The sequence below is a fragment of the Littorina saxatilis genome, linkage group LG3, assembly GCF_037325665.1.
Source record: "Littorina saxatilis isolate snail1 linkage group LG3, US_GU_Lsax_2.0, whole genome shotgun sequence".
NCBI lineage: Eukaryota > Metazoa > Mollusca > Gastropoda > Littorinimorpha > Littorinidae > Littorina > Littorina saxatilis.
Window position 1 is genome coordinate 33,574,617 of NC_090247.1, and position 20,707 is coordinate 33,595,323.

Genomic DNA, 20,707 nt, shown 5'->3' on the forward strand with positions numbered 1-20,707 from the left:
AGACAGAGACAGACAGCGTGGCGGTTCATCCCAATCACCTTTGCAGGCGAAGTCCTGTCACACGGGATTGAGAAACTTAGAGCTTATTTCTTAGCCCTATATTATCTGTTGTGGCTTCTCAAATGCCAGAACATACAGACAGTTAAAATTAATATTAAAAGTCCTACGGTTTTGAGCCATTAAGGACTTGAGTGTTTGTCCGCTTTCAAAAAGAGGAAAGAAAGAAACAAAAAATAAGGAGAGGAGGGCAGGGGGTGGGGTTGAGTTGATAATGCTCTGTGGAATTTGTTAAAATGAAAAGTAGTTAAGATGTTTCTTGGTAAGAATTATAAGTCTGTATTCTATATCTTGAATAACGGGCTTGTAATATTATTTTTTTTTATTTCAAATCGAGTTAAAAAGTGGAACCTTTCAGGATCACCAATAAAACCAAATAGATGAGCAAGTAAGAGGAACACGAACAATAAATCTCAAAACTTTTTACAAATAAAAGGATTAAGATGTAAGCCACGAAGGCCGTGGTAATAAAAACAATATGTACAGTTTGGCGACTAGTGGGCCTTGGGTGAGGATATGTTGTCTAGAAGGTAGTCGCTGGAATCAGGAGGGATGGCGGGAGCCACTCGACCTCAAACTGAAACACGCTGATGTGATAATCTGGGCTTGGTTATACCCACAGCCCCATGTCCGAGTCCCTGACCAGTCGGCACAGCAGCAAGCTGTGTGACCAGCCTAGAGAACTGCTACTGCGCAGATAATCCTGGGGACTCAGACCATGGAGCTGCATATGGTCATATAAGGTTTTAAAGGTAATTCTATTTGTAGCGCATGGAGCGAAAATGTGTTGAAATGAATAGGGTTCTCCACAATGGCAGGACTTGTTAAAGATATGGAAGCGGCAGCCGCCGGCACGGAGGCGTCTGAAGATAGTGAGGAGGTTTGTTGGGAGATCGGGGTGTAGATCGTTCATATCAATGGGTTGATAGGACAGAGATGTTACGTACTGACTTCGAATGAGTTTACGGATTTTACTGTAGAACTCGGTTACTGAGTAGCCGATGTTAGTGTTAGCTGGGCTAGATTCTGCCGCTTCTTTGGCAGCGACATCCGCCAGTTCATTTCCCCGGACCCCTACGTGAGAGGGGACCCAGAGAAATGATACGGATGTGCCGGATGAGATTAACTGGTGACATATAAAGAGGATTTCTCTTTGTAGCTCTGCCCGATTTGATGTGTTTCGATGCAGAGCTTGTAATGAAGAGCGCGAGTCAGAGCAGAAAACTACCGCACGCGGTGTGACTGGGAGGTCATTTATAAAAGTGCATGCCATGAGCAAGGCAAATAGCTCGGCTGAGAATATGGAGATGTCTTTATTAAGAGTATATTTCCTTGAGATTTTGAGATCTGGGATCACAAAGGCGCAGCCAACGCTGCCGTCTGCAAATTTGGATCCGTCAGTAAAGACAGACAGACAGACAAAAGCCGCTAGACCACATCACAAACAGAACTCTACAATACACAGGTTTTTGCCCACACACACACACAAACACACACACACACAGAGAAGCCGTATATATATATGTATATCTATATCTATAAATATATAGAGATAGGTGAGAGTGTATTTTTCGCGTGGCTATGAATTGATTCGACCTTTTCACTTTGACAGTAAGAACAACTTACGGGTGCAAGGGAAGCGTTCTGGACAGCGCAGTGACATTCTAAAAATAGTAACTTAGAAACGGGAATATGGATTGATAAGGAAGAGTTACTTGTAATGGTGAAATGAACACAAAAACCAAAATCGGTTCAGCGCTGCGCGCTGAGAGCACGTGTTGAAATATCTCATCGATGATATTGTGTCCGGGGTGTAGCTGAATACGGTGTCCAAATTTGAAAAAGATCCACCGAGAACTTTGGCTTTGGTGTGTCGGTATGGGGGCCCGGGTAGCTCAGGTGGAACCAAAATCGGTTCAGCGCTGCGCGCTGAGAGCACGTGTTGAAATATCTCATCGACCAGATTTTGTGCAGGGTGTATCTGAATATGGACACCAAATTTGAAGCAGATCCATCGAGAACTTTGGCCGTGCATGGCGAACAAACACATACACACACACACACACACACACACACACACAGACACAAGTCGTATATATAGATATATATAGATAGATAGATATATAGACACTGATGCTTTGGACAAATGAAAGAGAGAGAGAGAGACAGACAGACAGACAGACAGACAGACAAAGATATAAACAGATAATGAGAGAGAGAGAGAAAAAGAGAGAGAGACGGACGGACGGGCGGGCGGACAGACGGACAGACAGACAGACAGACAGACAGAGAGAGAGAGAGAGAGACAGAATGTGTGTGAATAGTGTCAGTGAACACTGAGGAGAGAGGGACAAAGCATTTTTGATTATGAAAGACTCTGAAAGACCCATGAATTGACTATAGAGTCGATCACCTTTCGCTTTTTAGGCGGCCGGTTGTTGTTTGAGTAATCTAGTCCTTTGTGTTACTTCCTTTTATTCAGTGTCTGCCTTGCCCTGCACGTTTCTGTCGATCGCGGATAGATGTTTTGTCTCGTGTGTGTGTGTCAGTGTGTGTGTCAGTCAATGTCTGCCTTGCCCTGCAGGTTTCTGTCGATCGCGGATAGATGTTTTGTTTCGTGTGTGTGTCAGTGTGTGTGTCAGTGTCTGCCTTGCCCTGCAGGTTTCTGTCGATCGCGGATAGATGTTTTGTCTCGTGTGTGTGTCAGTGTGTGTGTCAGTGTATGCGCGCACACGTGCTCTCCTGCGCGTGCGGGTGTGCCACTCACACATACACACGAAAAATTCCCCCTCTGCACTCATACACAAGCGCAGACACCCACACCTAATAAGGTCAAAATCACGCGCGGCATGAATCAATCTGGCTTAGTGCCCCAAGCAAATTAGCCGTACAAAGTCAGGCCGTATATTCGGCTATACGGTACCGAGAGCGCGGTGACGCCAGGTGTAAACAACTTCAAGTCACAGCAAGTGTCCCCCATTCAAAACAAAATGTGTCTCTTTGAAACCACTACAGCTTAAATTGATGGTTGTGGAAATGAGTAAGGTTTGTATCTAGTACATGTGTGGTTTTCAACGAGAAGTATATAATATACTAGATGATTACCCGCTTCGCCGGGTACCGGCTTCGCCGGGAAGAAGTAGGGCCGAATACCAGGCTGCGCCTGGGACCCGGCTTTGCCGGGTGCACGCCGGCTTTGCCGGCGCACGAAGGAAAGGAGATAAACGCGCAAAACACCGGAGACCTTCTAAAAATAGTAACGTGCAGTGACCTTCTAAAAATAGTAACGTAGTAACGGGAATATGGATTGACGCCACACGGAGGAAGGGAGATAATCGCGGCTGAAAACACTGGAGAAGATAAGGAAGAGTTACTGGTAGTGGATCCAGACCAAAATCGGTTCAGCGCGCACAGCGCTGCGCGCTGAGAGAACGTGTTGAAATATCTCATCGATGAGGTTGTGTCCGGGGTGTAGCTGAATACGGTGTCCAAATTTGAAAAAGATCCACCGAGAACTTTGGCCGTGCATCGCGAACAGACAGACAGACAGACACTAGTCGTATATATATATAGATACACTTAAAGGAACATACGAACCGATTTGCTGTAGAGTCTGTCCTCCCTCCAGCATAATCGCCTTCTTTCATCCCATCAGTTCTTGTCGATAAATGCCGGATGACAAGCCAAACTATTATGTTAATTGATGTGTTCTGCGTTGATATGTGAGATATTGCCATTCAAAATGGCCAGTATTGTGCAAACATTTAAAAAGAATTGAAGCAGTCAAAGCTGTGTGGAAGTGCACCGCCGCAACGTCTGGATCGGAATAAAATTGCCTCCGCGCGTTGGAAACCAAACAGCACAACACACCCAAGCCAACAATCGCTTGGCGGTACGGCGGCGTACGCTATGTATAGCCTTGAATATACGGGGTGAAAGTGGTATTTTCAAGACAAGGCAGGACACACTCTTAACACGCTGACAAATTGGCCACGACAGACAGACGCTTGGGGGAAAAATCTACCTTGTTTGCACCGAGGATGAAACCAATCGACCTTGCCGCATAATTCACTGCTCGGAAAAGCAAGGAAAACAAGAAATTCCTCCGAGGTAGGAAAAACACCCCCGTCCTTACCATTCTCACTGCCACCAACTGAGAAGGTTATTTCCCTTTGACCATTAATATGTCCCTCTATAAGTCCTTGTAGAATCTTAATCCACCAATAACTCCCTAACCGTGTGTTTGACTGGTCCCAATTTTTGTAAGGACCGTCTCAGGAATGTATAGAACCTGTTCACCAAGTTTGGTGACGATCGGTCCGTTCATTCTTGAGATCTATATGCGAACACAAACACACAAACAAACAAACAAACAAACACATCGACCGAATCCTATACACACCCCTATACCGGGGGTGTAAATACAGTGTCAATAGAACATAATTGCATTTCTTATCGAGGGCTTTGAGTCACACACTGTTTTGTTTTGAGTTGTAGCTTATAATCATAATTTATAGCTGTAGCAGTCCGTTTTTGTGCGGTGTGCACTTTTTAGATGTTTTGTTTGAATTTTTTCTTCATTATATTATTATAGATGGGCTGTGGTCCATTTCCGTGCCCATGTTTTATGGTTGTGTTCAAGTTCTTGGAATTCCACGGGCGAATGGGAGGCTAAGTTAGCTCTGTCTGTATCAGGGGTTGTTCCCCCTTGTCGTCTTCAAGAGTAAAGATGTGAACTCGAACGGGAAACTACAAGCCTATGCTTTATAATTGTGTTTGTCTGTCAAAGTTTAACATTATAGAACTTTCATTTTGATACTGGTGCAAATAACTATCCTTAGTGGATTATGACTTTATTCAGTTATTCTGCAGAAAAACAGAAATGCTGGAGAAAAACTGTTTGTTTCTGCAGCATTTCTGCATAATGTCATCTTTCGCGAGAGCAACGTTTTTTTTCTGCAGTAAAACAGTTTTAATGCAGTAAAATTGAAATCAAGAATGCTGCAGTAAAACGGTGATGTTGTTTTACTGGAGAAAAACTGTTTACACTTTTTCTTCAGCATTTTGACATTATTCAGTTATTCTGCAGAAAAACAGAAATGCTGGAGAAAAACTGTCTTTTCTGCAGCATTTCTGCATAATGTCATCTTTCGCCGAAGCAACGGGTTTTTCTGGAGCAAAACATTTTACTGCAGTAAAATTGAAATCAAGAATGCTGCAGTAAAACGGTGCTGTTGTTTTACTGCAGAAAACCTGTTTACACTTTTTCTGCAGCATTTTGTACTGGCTCATTATAATGTTGGAGCACGCGAGCCACCCCTCTGTCGAGAGATGGAATCATCCAGAATTACCAATAGTTGTGCGTGACACGAATGTATTTTGTCTGTCTATTGGTACACTGCGGAACAAACTATTATACTATCCCAGGGGGCGACGAATACAAACGCTACTTTACAAGGTCGTTCGTTTTTCTCCAGAAAAACTGTCACAGACTATTCTGAAGAAAAAGTTAATCGCAATAATGCTGCAGAAAACCAAGTAAACATTATGCTTCAGAAAAACTGTTTTACCGCAGTAAAAAACGTTGCTTCGGCGAAAGATGACATTATGCAGAAATGCTGCAGAAAAGACAGTTTTTCTCCAGCATTTGTCTTTTCTGCAGAATAACTGAATAAAGTCATAATCCGCTAAGGATAATTAACTTCACCAGCAATAAATAAGATAACATACATGATCTATTTAGTAAATTCTTGTACCGCAACAATTTCCCATTTCAAGTGGTCCTATTCCGTCCAGGCTGAGCGGCAAAGCGGATGCACCACCGAAAAATGTCGTCTGCAATTGGGTGAAGTGATCGTAAGAAACTTTTTTTTTTTGAAACAGGTAAAACATTTCAGTAAGTGAAGTAACATGACCGCTTTTATGTCTGTGCAAAAACTAAAGGATTGGGTAGCTTGCCTGGAACCAGATGGAGACTGTCTTCGGGTCGTATGAATGTGTTTTTGAAGTATTCAACTCTTTCAACACGGCACTGCCCACAGTATTGGGCACGAAAAATATCAAATTCGATCAGTGGTTGTGCATTGAAAGCGAATCGAATCGCTGCATGTCATTAATACATAATGCAACAGAGAGAGAGAGAGAGAGCGAGAGAGAGAGAGAGAGAGAGAGAGAGAGAGAGAGAGAGAGAGAGAGAGAGAGAGAGAGAGAGAGAGAGAGAGAGAGAGAGTCAGCAACACATAAAAGACATGAAAGCACGAAAGACATTATAGAAATGTACGAGAGAAAGAAACAAAGAAAGAAAGCAGTAAATCCCCAAAACCATTGTCGAGCATGTTCAGGCAAAAATTAACACATTAATTATTTGCTCCTTACTCTTAATTTGACTTACATTCCAAGGTTCGGCCAGTATGAGAGGGTTTATACTTACTGTACCAGATTTACTGATTCCCACTAAACCTAACTTAAAGACATCATTTATGTTTAATTCCACATTGCACGCGCGGAGAGGGCCCTACATCAAAGCTTACACTTTCTTTGCAACCTTGCACTTACACCATTCATGTCTTCAATAAAACCGTCTGGTAGACGTTTAAAGGAACTGTCCTTCTGATGGCACCGAGGGCTCTGGTTTAAAGGAACTGATTCACGCTTTTGCGACTGTTGTGAAGGTAAACGATTGTCGTTAAACGATAAAAACAAACAAAGAGCTGGTAATGTTGTAGATAGATTATTGTTCCAAATCTAAGAAACTTGTTGCAAGGTACCAAACCTTGCAGATGGGAAAGCCGTGCCAATGTGTTTAAACTGAGGTGAAAGGAACTCAGACTTTGAAACTTGATTCATTCCGTATTTTCATATTCCAGGGACATAACTACAAGGCGGACTGTTGACGTAGCGAGATAATTTGGTGCACCATTGACATTATTCGTGAATATAACAAAACAAGATTATATTAAGTTGTTGAAAATAGCTCTTATGTAATGTCGAACAGTACCTGAAAGTAAGACTGGTGAATGTCAGACGCGACGATTGACGCTATTCAACACAAGGCTTTCTAAAAGCGACTTGTCCACAGCTGAATTGCCAAGTGCCGTTTTATGGACATCCGCATGTGAAGTATGCATGAAATAATTCACTACATTTCTGTAACTGGTTGCTATTTTTGTTTGGTACTGCACCCAACAACCCAGGACAAACAGAACATGGGTATGCATTCTGTTCAGTATTAAGAGTATAGGTAGCTGTATAAGAGGACTTTTCACACTCACAAACACTCAGACACACGCGCAGACACGCACACACGCACACAAACACTCACACCCACCCACACACACACACACAAACACACACACACACACACACACGCACACATACACAAACACACACACACACACACACACGCACACATACACACAGCCAAAAACTACTTTAATTTTGTATTACGTTTGTATAGTTATGTTGTTGACGCTTACCTCATCATACTCCATCTACCCACGATGGAACATTTCATTTTGCTAACGACCGACTTCATGAACATTTCCGAAGTGAATATATATAATATAGAAAGGCCCAAGGCCAGAGAGTTGAACTGAGCTCTAGACCCATACACACATCCTGTTTGAACATTATTGATTCGGGAATCCAAAACAGATAGACACTTAACGTTTCAAAATCAAGAATGAACAAGTCGCGTAAGGCGAAATTACTACATTTAGTCAAGCTGTGGAACTCACAGAATGAAACTGAACGTAGTCCGCCGCTAGTGCAAAAGGCAGTGAAAGTGACGAGCCTGTTTGGCGCGGCAGCGGTTGCGCTGTGCTTCATAGCACGCTTTACTGTACCTCTCTTCGTTTTAACTTTCTGAGCGTGTTTTTAATCCAAACATATCATATCTATATGTTTTTGGAATCAGGAACCGACAAGGAATAAGATGAAATAGTTTTTGAAACGATTTTGGAAATTTAATTTTGATCATAATTTTTAATTTTTTTAATTTTCAGAGCTTGTTTTTAATCAAAATGAACATATTTATATGTTTTTGGAATCAGAAAATGATGAAGAATAAGATGAACGTAAATTTGGATCGTTTTATAAAACTTTTGTTTTTTTTCAATTTTCAGATTTTTAATGACCAAAGTCATTAATTAATTTTTAAGCCACCAAACTGAAATGCAATACCAAAGTCCGGCCTTCGTCGAAGATTGCTTGGCCAAAATTTCAATCAATTTGATTGAAAAATGAGGGTGTGACAGTGCCGCCTCAACTTTTACAAAAAGCCGGATATGACGTCATCAAAGACATTTATCGCAAAAAAGAAAAAAACGTCCGGGGATATCATTCCCAGGAACTCTCATGTGAAATTTCAGAAAGATCGGTCCAGTAGTTTAGTCTGAATCGCTCTACACACACACACACACACACACACACATACACCGCGACCCTCGTCTCGATTCCCCCTCTATGTTAAAACATTTAGTCAAAACTTGACTAAATGTAAAAAGAACAAGAAAGGTACGCGTATGGTCAAAACAAACATTAACCAGTACTTTGACCTAATTGCCTTTAAAGTGGACGAACATGATAAACAACAGACAAGTAATGGTGATACATGTAAGTTAATGACCACTAAGAGTTATCTGCTGATGCCGCCGCTTCTAAAAAGGTTGAAGTAAAATGTATACATACATTTATATATAATGTAGTTGTTATATGATTTACGGCTGCATGTGCTAATAAGGGTTCTGGTGAAATGGGATTTGGGAATGAGGGACAGAACATGTTTTCCTCATACGTTACACGCATGTTGTTCAAATCAGATTTTATTTGGAAAATATTGTGTTACAGTCCTTCGCACGAGCTTCAGACCTAAAGTTCTTGTTTGAAAATTATTGATTTGAGAATAATAGACAGAATATAACATCCTCCTACATTGCATACATATTGTATATGTCGACTTTTGTTTGGAAAAGATTGCGTTTTCCCTCGCACGATCGAATGGCTTATATCAATCGATCAAAGAAAACTGAAGCAGAAGAATCCAGACTAAAAGAACAACAAACAAAAAACAAATAACAAAACCTCCTCATATCTATTGAGAAGAAGGGTGTGTGTAAGCCGCTCGTACTTGAGTGTGTCATAGGAGCTCTTTACTAATCTTTCTTCGAGTCTGGAGGCGTGAAAGGAATCATGATTTAGTGATAGACGTCCCGACAAAAGCGTACTTCAACTACCAACACACACCGAACTCCAGGGAGTTCAGTATTCGAAAGCGATATTATGATTATTCATGTTATCTCCTTTGATGAAGAACAGAAGACGGGCGCTGTGGCGGGGTGGTAAGACGTCGGCCTCTTAATCGGAAGGTCGAGGGTTCGAATCCCGGCCGCGGCGTGTGGAGTATGGAGATTTTTCCGATCTCCCAGGTCAACTTGTGTGCAGACCTGCTAGTGGCTTATCCCTGCTTTATTATCTTTTTTTCCTGGCGGGCAAAACCAAAGTAAAAGGAGTGTCAAGCCGTTGAGATACGTGAGAAAATGTAGTAAGTATTGATCGAATGTCAAACCATTCATTGCTGATTTGTTGTAGATGAATATAAGAATAATGAACTAAGAGAGGAATGATAACAAAAACACCCAATCAAACAATCACTTAAACAAATAAACTCAGTTTGTCCGTTAAACACACACACACACGCACGCACGCACGCATGCACACATACACACAGAGACACATTCTTAGCTCTATAAATTTTAATAAAGTGACAGCTGAAGAACGACAATCACAAATACATACATGTATGCGCAAACTATTAACTTGTAAATCAAATAACCGTGTTTCTGCTTCGACACTAATGCTATTTCGCTCCTCTTGAAGAGTGATAGAGTATGCAGGTCAGACCTTCTCTTTGGATAGATCGTTCTTTATTCTCGTTTGAAGTAGGTTATTATCAGGCGAGAAAATATGAAAACTATAATAAGCAGGGCCGGACTAGGTAAGTACTAGGGGGGGGGGGGGGGGGGGGGGCGAAGCCCCCTTGGTGGGGATTGCCTAGAGGGAAAGGAAGCCTCTCCTTGAACGAAAAAGGTAAATTCAAACAGCAAGTAAAAAGGGTATTGTAGTTGTACATATATTACTTTAGATATTTTTTTTGTTATCATGGGTTTTATGAATTTTCTTCTCTTATTCTTTTATAATTATGAATTAATGACCTATATGTGCTGATGACCAATTTAATTTCCTTTGTTGGATCAATAAAATGTTATATGAGTTATGAGGCAATGAAGAAGAATTGAGATTGTAAGGACTCATACTTTTCATCCAAAAAATCGTTGAAGAAAAATGTCTTGAGGGGGTAAGAGGTGCGATTTCTCCTCGGATTTCATGATGATCCAGATGCAACTCCCTCCCCCACACACAAAAAAGCGTTTGGGAGGTACATTCTTGAGCCAGGGAGGGGGGGTTGCGCAACCCCTATAACCCCCCCCCTCCTCCTAGTCCGGCCCTGATGAGAGTGTCTCATTTCAATCCACTGAATGCTTCGAATTATATACCCTTTTCTTGAGTGCATGAATATAGAGTTGTGTAATGAACTTAATGCAGCAGTGGGTTGATATGTACATATCGAGTTACCGTTAGAGACGATCCCATTACTTGATTATGTTCTCACGCAGCGAGAGTGACCTGCCGGGGGGGGGGGGGGGGGGGGGGAATACTTAAAGAAGCCATCGTGTTATCGGCAACGAATAACTATTATATGTACTACTTTGATGGTTCAGTGTGTATATCGTCATGAAGGTATAACAAAAACAAAATCACCATCAGTGACAAACACTCACTTGTTCTTACACGCACAAGTGGACGGACGGACGGACAGACAGACAGACAGACAGACAGACAGGCACGCAGGCAGGCATACACAAACACAGACATACACAACAAACACACAGACGCACGCACGACGCACACACACACACACACACACACACACACACACACACACACACACACACACACACACACATTGTATCTTTAAGTTTCCTGTCCAGGCACATCGAACCTACAGGAAGAGAACTCCTGCAGTCAAGTAATAGGGCATTACAAAATATACCGAGGTCTGTTGTGCATTCATTAAATGTCCTGATGAAGTTTTCAAACAGGTGAACAACCAAAGCACCTGGCTTTGCAAGCCAGAGCTAGGCAATATAAGGCCCAAAAAATAGGTCTGTTTACGGTAACATAGGCCAAAAAAATAGGGTCGGTAGGTCGGGAATTTTTTTTTTCTCCAAAAAACTATACTTTTACGTTTTTTTTTCTTTTTTTTCTTCCCAAATGCCAAAAAAAAGTCTAGGATCGCGCGAAAAAATAGGGTCGGTCGGGTTACCGTAAACAGACATATTTTTTTGTTGTTGCCTAAATACAATCGCTATTTTTCCAGATGCTCATCAGAGAGACCCGAAGACATTTTAGACCTGCAGACCAAAACTTGAGCAAAGAAAGGAAGAAGGGGAAGAAAAATGCCTTTCCCCCTCCTCCTCATCCTCCTTCTCCTCCTCCTCCTCCTCCTCCCCCGAAGACTGCAAACACATTTAATTGCAATGATAAGAACTCTTATTCTTGAAATGAACACAGGGAGCTTTGGATAACGAAAAGTATTTATGTTTGCGTTCTGTTCGTGTAAATTTTCTTTCTCCAAATAGTGGGACGTAGCCTATCTGGGACAAACCTTCAAACAGGATCTTCAAAGCGATTTGTTGTTGGATTAATTGCTTGTTTCAAAGTGTAGACAGAAGTGTTTTACAGCAAGGACACACGCTAGTTGTGGCTGTGATCGGGAAGATTTACGTCCTGCTTATATCCAACGAATCCTTTCAACGCAGGAAGAACGACGTTGACACTTCGACCCTGAAGAGTCGGCTTTAAAATTGGCAGACGATTGCTTTCAAAAAGGGGGGGGGGGGGGAGTGTTGAGTTAGTTGGATGGTTGGTGAGAAGAAGGCTTTGTTTCCTGAAAGGAATGGTATACATGAAGGTTTAGAGACCAAACAAAAAGTTAATTGTCCAGCACAAAGCTAGATAAGGTGAATGTGCTTTGCATTTCTTTTGGCTTGATGTACGTAGCCTACAAAAGAGACATCTAAAATTCTGCTAAACCGCAGTGAATTTCTGATTTTTGTCTGCGGACAGAAGAAGGGATTAAGTTTGTGTCTGTTCTTTGCAAAGTCAATGCATACTTTCTGCATGATTTTGATTTTTTGCAGGCAGTAAGTGGCCAGAAAAAAGTGAGTGTGTGTTAAGGTTCTGGGTGTTTTGCTCACACTAGGACTGCGGATGCCTTATAATCCCCGGATTTGCAGATTTGATTGGGTGTTTTGTGTCTTTTGTAAAGTCATCTCTGTGAGGGAATGGACGAGTGAGAGAGGGGTCTCTGTCCGCCGCTATTCAGCCTTCATGTTGTGTGTTTTATGTCAAGACAGTATATTTATGTGTGTGCAGTTCTTTATTTTTACAAGTCTATTGAGAGACACTATTGAACAAGCTCAGGAAAAAGATCCAAGGAAACGATTACATTCTGAAGCTGCATTTCGGGAGAAAAAAAACCCCTCATGATGTGTTTTTGTTTTTGTTACAGAATTGAAACGCATTCTTCTCAGTTTATGATGGCAACACATCTGTGACTGAACTTCGCTGAACCTCATACATCACCAAACTTCACTCGAAAACCTACCCTTGTCACAGTCACAGCTTTCTTACGCTCAGTTTTGACATTGTCTGCAGACCATTGCCACGATGGAAACGTACCTTCTGTGACCAAGTGCGCCCACCATACAGTTTTGGGGTTCAACAATACAATGGCTGACGGTGGTAGCGGCTCCTCTCCGCATCGTGCACGTGGAGGCTCCAAGCACGTGCCCCATGCCCAGGGCGGGAGCCACGGAACCCCAGGAGCCCACGGTGCCGGACCGAGAAGGGGGAGTGTTCTCAAGGTGTTGGACTCCTATCATGGCAGCCGTCGGAGATCGTCTGCTGCCTCAGTGTCCCATTTCGGGTGAGTACATGTACACTAATTTAAGATTTTGCGGAGACAGTACGGCAATAGATGCCGGGGGGTCGTCGTACGTAACTAATTTCTCGTTAAACTGCTTGAGCTTGCGTGAAGAACGAACGACCGGTAACACTCAGCTGATTTGTTGTTGGATTTACTGTAGAACACGTACGTCATAAACGTGAAATGTCGTTCAGATGTCGTTGATGTGAATGTCGCGGAAATGGGATGAAAGATGATGAAAGGTGCCCTGGAACTGGACAGAGCCAAGACTGCGATGGATGTCACAACTGAAAGGGATATAGATGGCTGGTGTCGCGTTTGTTGGATGATTCGATCATGGATAGCTGATGTCGCGATTTTGGAATGATCGGATAGCTGCCGATGTCGTATTTATGGATTAAGAGAATGGCTGATGTCGTGTTAATAGAATGGTCTTTTTCTTCTTCTACGTTCATTGGCTGAAACTCCCGCGTACACTAGTGTTTTCTTACAGGAGTGGGTGTTAATGTGTATGACACTTTTTACTCCTCGATTTAGGGAGCCATACGCCGATTTCTGGGGATGCATGATTGGTATGTTCGTGTTTCTACAACCCACTGAACTCTGACATACATGTAGTTTACAGAATATTTTTCTTGTGCACTTGGTCTTGTGCTTGCGTGTGCACACGAAGGCCCGGATAAGGCACTAGCAGGTCCGCACATAACTTGACCTGGGAGATTGGACAAATCTCCACCCTTAACCCACCAGACGCGGTCGGGATTCAAACACTCGACATTCCGGATCGAATGGTCAGAGAATTGTTTCTTGTGGTAGTCGAGTGGTTTTTTTTTAAATGGTCGCAAGAATGGGATGTCGCTGTTGTGGAGATAGAATGATAAGAAGCTGCATGCGTCGCATATCAAACCAATTCCTTCATGAGCGTATAACCAGCCCCTACTGGCGATTCTGGTCATGAATACGTAATGATACATCAGGCTCCTTCTCTGGGATAGATAGCTTAGTGGTCAATGACCCGGAACGAACAAGAAGAAATAGGAATCGCTCACCTCGCCTGTAACTTTTATCTGCAGAGACATCAAAGGCAAAGGCACCCGATATTGAACTCGGCACATAAATGTCGGAAGAGGAACATTTTCGATATTTCTAGTGTATTTCTGACAACAAGAAAACGTACCACACCATACACTGGTTGGGTTGTTTTAAGGGTACCTTTTTTTATCATTACTTGGAGAAAGCTGTTTAAAAAAAATATTTAAACCAGTGTCTGGTGCCTGTGTTAGACACCCCGGCCGTTAAAACTTCGAAGATACAGTACCAAGCACCCCCTCCCCCCGTCTAGGCTGGGCACACGTGCTCTTACGTAATCGAGCTCCTCGACTGACCTGAGCTCAGTCATGACACCCACTTGTGACTTTCCGAGATGGATAATGCTCGGTTTGACATGGGTTAAGTGATCAATATCCTTCTTACTCCCATTCCCATGTGGGTCGTTCTCTCGACAAGGTTGCCACAAGCGTGACATGAGACTCTATTTTTTAGTTTTAATAAGGCATTAAAATTATGTCAAATATAAAAGAACAGCCTCTCCCAGCCAGCAAAATTATGCGCAGCGAATGCGTCTCGCAGTCGCCAAATAATGCGTTCCAACTGCGAAAGACGCACTCGATACGCGCGCGTTTTTGCAAATCGAAATCAGTGCGTGACGAATTCGTTTTCCCTCAGATAACGAAGACCATACGCGCCCCCAGCGCACACTTATGCAACATGAAGACTAAGTATGCGCTCTCACGCAGACGTCACGATTGCTTTACGCACTCACGCAGGTGACACAACTACTTTACGCACTCTCCACACAGATGTTACAATTGCTTTACGCACTTACCACGCAGATGTCACAATTGTTTTACGCACTCCCACGAAGTTGACACGACTACTTTACGCATGCTCACAACTACTTTACGCAATCTCACGCAGTCGACACCTCCACTTTACGAAATCTCACGCAGGCCACAATATTGCTTTACAAATTACACACTCTCACGCAGACGACACGATCACTTTACGCACATCCCACAATAATTGTAATGCATTCGAAGAGCACAGTCTCTTACTTAAACAAACAAAATAATTTGCAGTCCACAACATTTTATTAATGAAAACAAAGGTCAAGTGTTCATTTGATCAAAAATAATTTTAACCCTAACGAACTTTCCAATAATTGAAAAAAAATATACTGTATAAAAAAGGACATTTTTCCCTGACATATGGCTGTGAACCTTAGGCACATATTTAAGCATGAACAAGCAACTCAGTCAACCTGGAAAATACCCAATACAAAAAATGAAGCTTCAGTTTTCAACATTATCAAATAGGCTTCAAGATGACCAAAAGAAAGGATAACTAGAACAAAACTGATAAAAAGCAGTCCAGCACATGCAGTGCAGACTGAATTGCACCCGTAGAAGGCCAATGTGAAAAAAAGCTTTTGCTCATGTGTAATAAATATATCAGAAACATAACCCCTGCTGTACTTAAACAAAAATGTTTGATGTGAAGCAGATAAACACTTAACATCAGTTTGGATTTTTGACCGGAATGGTTTTTTGGCTCACGTAAGTGTAGCCTATGCGATCGTAACTTTGTCTGTCTGTGCGTGCGTGCGTGCGTGCGTGCGTGCGTCTGTGCGTGTGTATGTCTGTGGTAGAAACTCTAACATTTGAAGACGTCACATTACATTGACGTCACATTATGACGTAAGAGGGTTAGACGTCACGCGAAGGAAGTACTGACAGTCTCGGTCATTATTATTTTGAGCGCGCCGAGACTAGTTGGCAGTCGTGTCCTTGTAAGTAGGCTACATGCAGACAGACAGATCTAGATCTAGTGTCTCGCTTTCTTGCAGTTTCACCTATGCTCTTTCTGTGTGTGTGTGTGTGTGTGTGTGTGTGTGTGTGTGTGTGTGTGTGTGTGTGTGTGTGTGTGTGTGTGTGTGTGTGTGTGTGTGTGTGTGTGTGACGGAGTGATTGAGTTTGTGTTACTGTTTGTTGATTTCTTACGTGAGCCTTGATGACTTCGCCTCTTGTTACTATTAATTTTTGTTGCAGCATAAGCTTACTTTTTTTTAAACCATCAAATAGCACAAAAATTGTACACATGAAAAAATCTAATATAAGTGCACTGATGAAAATCACTTGTCAAAGGCAAATTTTCCAATGTTGTGCAACACAGGCGTGTTTTACATGCACAGCAAATTCAGGCTCAGTAAACATTTACTACAACTGAACACAACCACAAGTGAATGAGAACTGCAAGTTGTTACCCCCCTTCATTGGCTCTGTCGACGCCCATTTTTAATCGCTAGCTTCCGTTCATGCAATGGCGTCAGCGCCTTTCGGCGATTGGTCAATGCATTTTGGAGCCAGACAGCAACATAATGTCGGTCACACTTGAAGTTAACGCTACTTGATACTGCTTTTTATTCTTAAACAAAGTGAACAAGAGAATAGGGTCAGTTAATAACTTAACTCAAATAGTGAGATAAAGAAAATGTACAGTACACTAATGTGAACGGAGATTTGGACACTTGAGTTGAGTCAATACTGATACCCACGCTCAAGAACTGTAGTGTAATATTTGAAGTTAAAATCAACCGTGAGATAAATTAGCTCAGCTGGTAAAGCGCCTGATCGCTTTTTCTTACATAGTTGTTCACGGGTTTGACCCTCTTCCGCTGCATTTTTTTTCCATTACTTTAAACAAACAAATTCGTAATTTGTAATTCTTGTATTTTCTTCATTCCAAACGTTTTGGATTATTTAATGAATCAAAATAATCAAAAGGTTGCATGATTATTGAGTACTTCCAGCGGACTATTTCCCAGAATTACCAATTCTATTTTTTAGTAACATCAGCCTTTGTCAAATCAATCAATCAATCAATCAGAGGTTTATATTGCGCGTATTCCGTGGGTACAGTTCTAAGCGCAGGGATTTATTTTTATATTTTTATTTTATGCAATTTACATCGCACACATATTCAAGGCGCAGGGATTTATTTATGCCGTGTGAGATGGAATTTTTTTTACACAATACATCACGAATTCACATCGGCCAGCAGATCGCAGCCATTTCGGTGCATATCCTACTTTTCACGGCTTATTATTCCAAGTCACACGGGTATTTTGGTGGACATTTTTATCTATGCCTTTACAATTTTGCCAGGAAAGACCCTTTTGTCAATCGTGGGATCTTTAACGTGCACACCCCAATGTAGTGTACACGAAGGGACCTCGGTTTTTCGTCTCATCAGAAAGACTAACACTTGAACCCACCACTGACCCAGGGTTGAACTCGCAACCTTTCGCTTCCGAGCGCAAGTGCGTTACCACTCGGCCACCCAGTCCTCAAATGCCCTATGGGTATCGCCGCAACCACAAATAATTGTGAGATTAAGAAAACTTACAAAACCCAAATACAAACGGAGAAAGTCTGACACCGACGAGTCGACACACTCTCAAGAACCCAAGTCAAGTGTAATGAATGTTTGCAGTTCAACTGCCTATGTTCATGCGTGGGAATTGTGTGCTTGGTTGGCTCAGTGGTAGTACACTAGCCGTCCTGGCGGTCTTGGGTTCGACTCCCATAAATGGCAAGGAATTGTTGAAACCTTTTCTCTCTATTTGTTCACTTTTTGTTTTCTTCTTTTCTGAACTCTTTATACTTGTATTTTATTCATTTTGAATTATTCTGAAGGTTTGAGTCGTGTATTAAAAATCGAATATAGTGTGTAAGTGCCCTTGAACAACTTTCCCAGAATCATGTATTCTATATTTTTAGTACGGGATACCCACAAGAAAAGTTCAAATGCATCCATGCGTCTCCACTGATAGTAATGGTAGTTGAGCACTTCCAGTTTAGTCTTCTGTCGTTCTGACACAACCTAAAAGGGTACATCATGTCTGAACATCATCTGTAGAAGAGTGTGAAGTTTAAAGCTTAGCTTAAATAATGTCCAACAAAAACCCAGACTCTTCTGTACATTACCCATCAGCCACACAGACCTGAACTGTGAAATACAATTACTCACTAGCAATTTCTCAGGCGAGTCAAATCTTGCATTCATCAAATTTTTGCAACTAGCATTGTAAATAAGCCTACAGAGATTACAAAGTTCAATTACTGCAAACCAAATCATGAAGGCTCTTCCATGGCCTGTTGTCTCTTTCTTTTATCACAGGCTTCCAAAAACCAGTCTTGAACGGCCGTCTTCAAGGTCTTGACCTGTGGCACCCGTACAGCTTCACGGAACAGCCTCTGCATGACAAAACAAAAAATAACATGAACTTAGATCATCAAACAACTATCACTGATTTGAGAAAAGTCTCAAGTTTATTTCCTGACGCCTGTAAACTTGCTAAAAATCATACAGACACACAAACTTGCATACACACCATACGCTTTTACAACACACCAACTATACTTGAGTGAGGAAATTACAACACATTGTAATCCTTGTAGAAGAGAAGTAAAAAAATACCTACCCTAATATTTGTTTTAACCCTTTCGCTGCCAATCAAAACTTGGGTATGTGCATTCCTGACTGCCAGGGAATATTGGAGTTTGGGGTGTAATAATTCACAAAAAAATCTAGCTCCAAACTGGCAGTAGGTAGGTAAGTAAAACCTATGTTGTTTTTAAAGGAAATTGAACCAAGAATCTGTTTTTAGTGTCTAATCATGGAAATGATAATTAGTTTGGCTTATAATGATGTTTAAATATGAACTTTTGAAAAATCAGTCCGGCGCATCTTCCGGTGCCTGTGGATCAAACACAGGTGGCTGTTTTGCTCGCTCCAAGAAAGGATTATAATCACTGTCATCTACCTGTTTCCAACGAATTGTCCGAAAGAAGATCTCCCCCTTCCCCTGTCAGTATCCATAATCATTTGCACCGCCTGTAGCGTCAGTCCGGCTTTGTTTTTCCCTACTAGGGCCCGGTCGACAGTCACCGTTAGCCATTTTGACGAGTCGAGATTTCTCTCCCATACCCTGTCGACAAGGCCGAAAATAGCCTTCAAACGCAAAACCGCGTCACCATTTATGTTTATTCATGAGAATGAGGTATCCTACCAAGCCATTGGCTGCTATTTGTGTGTCAGCAGTGACGTAGCATTTCTGGAAAATCCCGGAACGGAGAAGACGGGTTTACCCGTCCTAAGGCGCTGCGGCTGCACAAGCGCATGACTGGTATACCCGTCATAAGGCAGTCAAGTGGTTAAAGTTACCTTTACTATGACTTTTTCAAAGTGACTGACTAAGTTATAGCGTCTTTTAGGACCAATTTGCCTGTCTTAGAGTTAGAGTTAATATGCTATATGGGGGGGGGGGGGGGGGGGGGGGGGGGGGGACAAAACACCGGGCAGACTTGCACACAAAGAACACGTTTGATCGTTTTATAGTTCTGAAAGTATGTTGTTACAGTATTTTAAAATGGGGATGAAAGTAAAGATTTTCAGGGGGGTTGTTTAGTTTATGCGGAATATGGTTGGAGTGGAACTGAAAAACAAAGTGAGCGAGTATGAGCAAGCAACTGAGAAAAAGATACGCATCAATAACGCGACATGTGTCCAAACACACAGACACACACAGACACACACAGACACACACACAGAGTCACTTGTTCAAGTGTGAAACTGGGGCACACATACACACAAACACACACACTCACACGTACACGCATGCAACGAACAAACCCTCAAACAGGCACCTGCTGATAATCATGCAAAATGACACACACACATACACACATTACCTGCTATTCCGACTTGGTCCTGTGACGGACGTTTTCTTCCACACGAGATTACGTTGATTGTCCAATGAAGCCGTCAGGGTGAGTTAGACATCAGCTAATCGAGATTACGTTGATTGTCTAACGAAGCCGTCAGGCTGAGTTAGACATCAGCTAATCGAGTGTGGAAGAAAACTCTGTCACACGACCAAGTCGGAATAGCATTTATGTCTCACAGCTTCAACAGAGGAGAGAACAAACACGTTTTGTGTACTCAAGCTTGACAAACCTAAACACAGGAGCAGCCATTGTGGAGAGATCTACTTTTTGACGGAAGTGACCGAGCAACTGTGAATGACGTCTCGGTGTATGTGAATGACGTCACAGTCATCGTCACAGTCTGTATCTTTTGAAGCATCGCATTCTTCATGACGTCTTTCTGTGTCTGCATCCGCGAAATGTTTGTCCATTCCGGGATCTTTGTCATCTATGTTCAGAACTCTGTCCTTCTAGATTCAGGCTAACAGGCCTCGTGAGCGAGCCACTTTCCAAAGGCAGCTAAATTCGCGTATGGAAACAGTACTGTCGTCTGGGGTGCCGTTTTCAATATTCTCAGCGTTGAAGAATTTGTAAAGAGAAGAAACGATAACAGCAGGAGAAATAAAAGTCGTGTGTGCATTTTGGGGCTTTTGGAGGGATGATTTCGAGTTCGAATCCGTTCTTGCACATGCTCCAAAGCGTGTAACATACAATCTTGCACACGTTTGATTTAGTAGCACTTGGCAAATAAGGAAAGCGTGAGACATATCGACAT

At 42.2% G+C, this 20,707-nt stretch overlaps 1 protein-coding gene and 1 long non-coding RNA gene across 2 annotated transcripts in view; one reads left to right on the forward strand and one right to left on the reverse strand.

The window, feature by feature from the left end:
• Positions 1–12,708: 12,708 nt before the first annotated feature.
• The window catches only part of LOC138962194 (androglobin-like), a 248,118-nt gene continuing 240,119 nt past the window's right edge, over positions 12,709–20,707 (forward strand). Inside the window, exon 1 of the mRNA XM_070333927.1 lies at positions 12,709–13,105. Coding sequence (XP_070190028.1) covers positions 12,909–13,105 — 197 coding nt within the window. The 5' untranslated portion in view covers positions 12,709–12,908. The remainder of the gene's footprint in view (positions 13,106–20,707) is intronic.
• LOC138962188 (uncharacterized) lies at positions 15,237–19,287 on the reverse strand. The gene is made up of 2 exons (XR_011454435.1): positions 18,990–19,287; positions 15,237–18,420 (listed from the first exon to the last, which is right to left on the reverse strand). It is a non-coding gene; the product is annotated as an uncharacterized lncRNA (long non-coding RNA).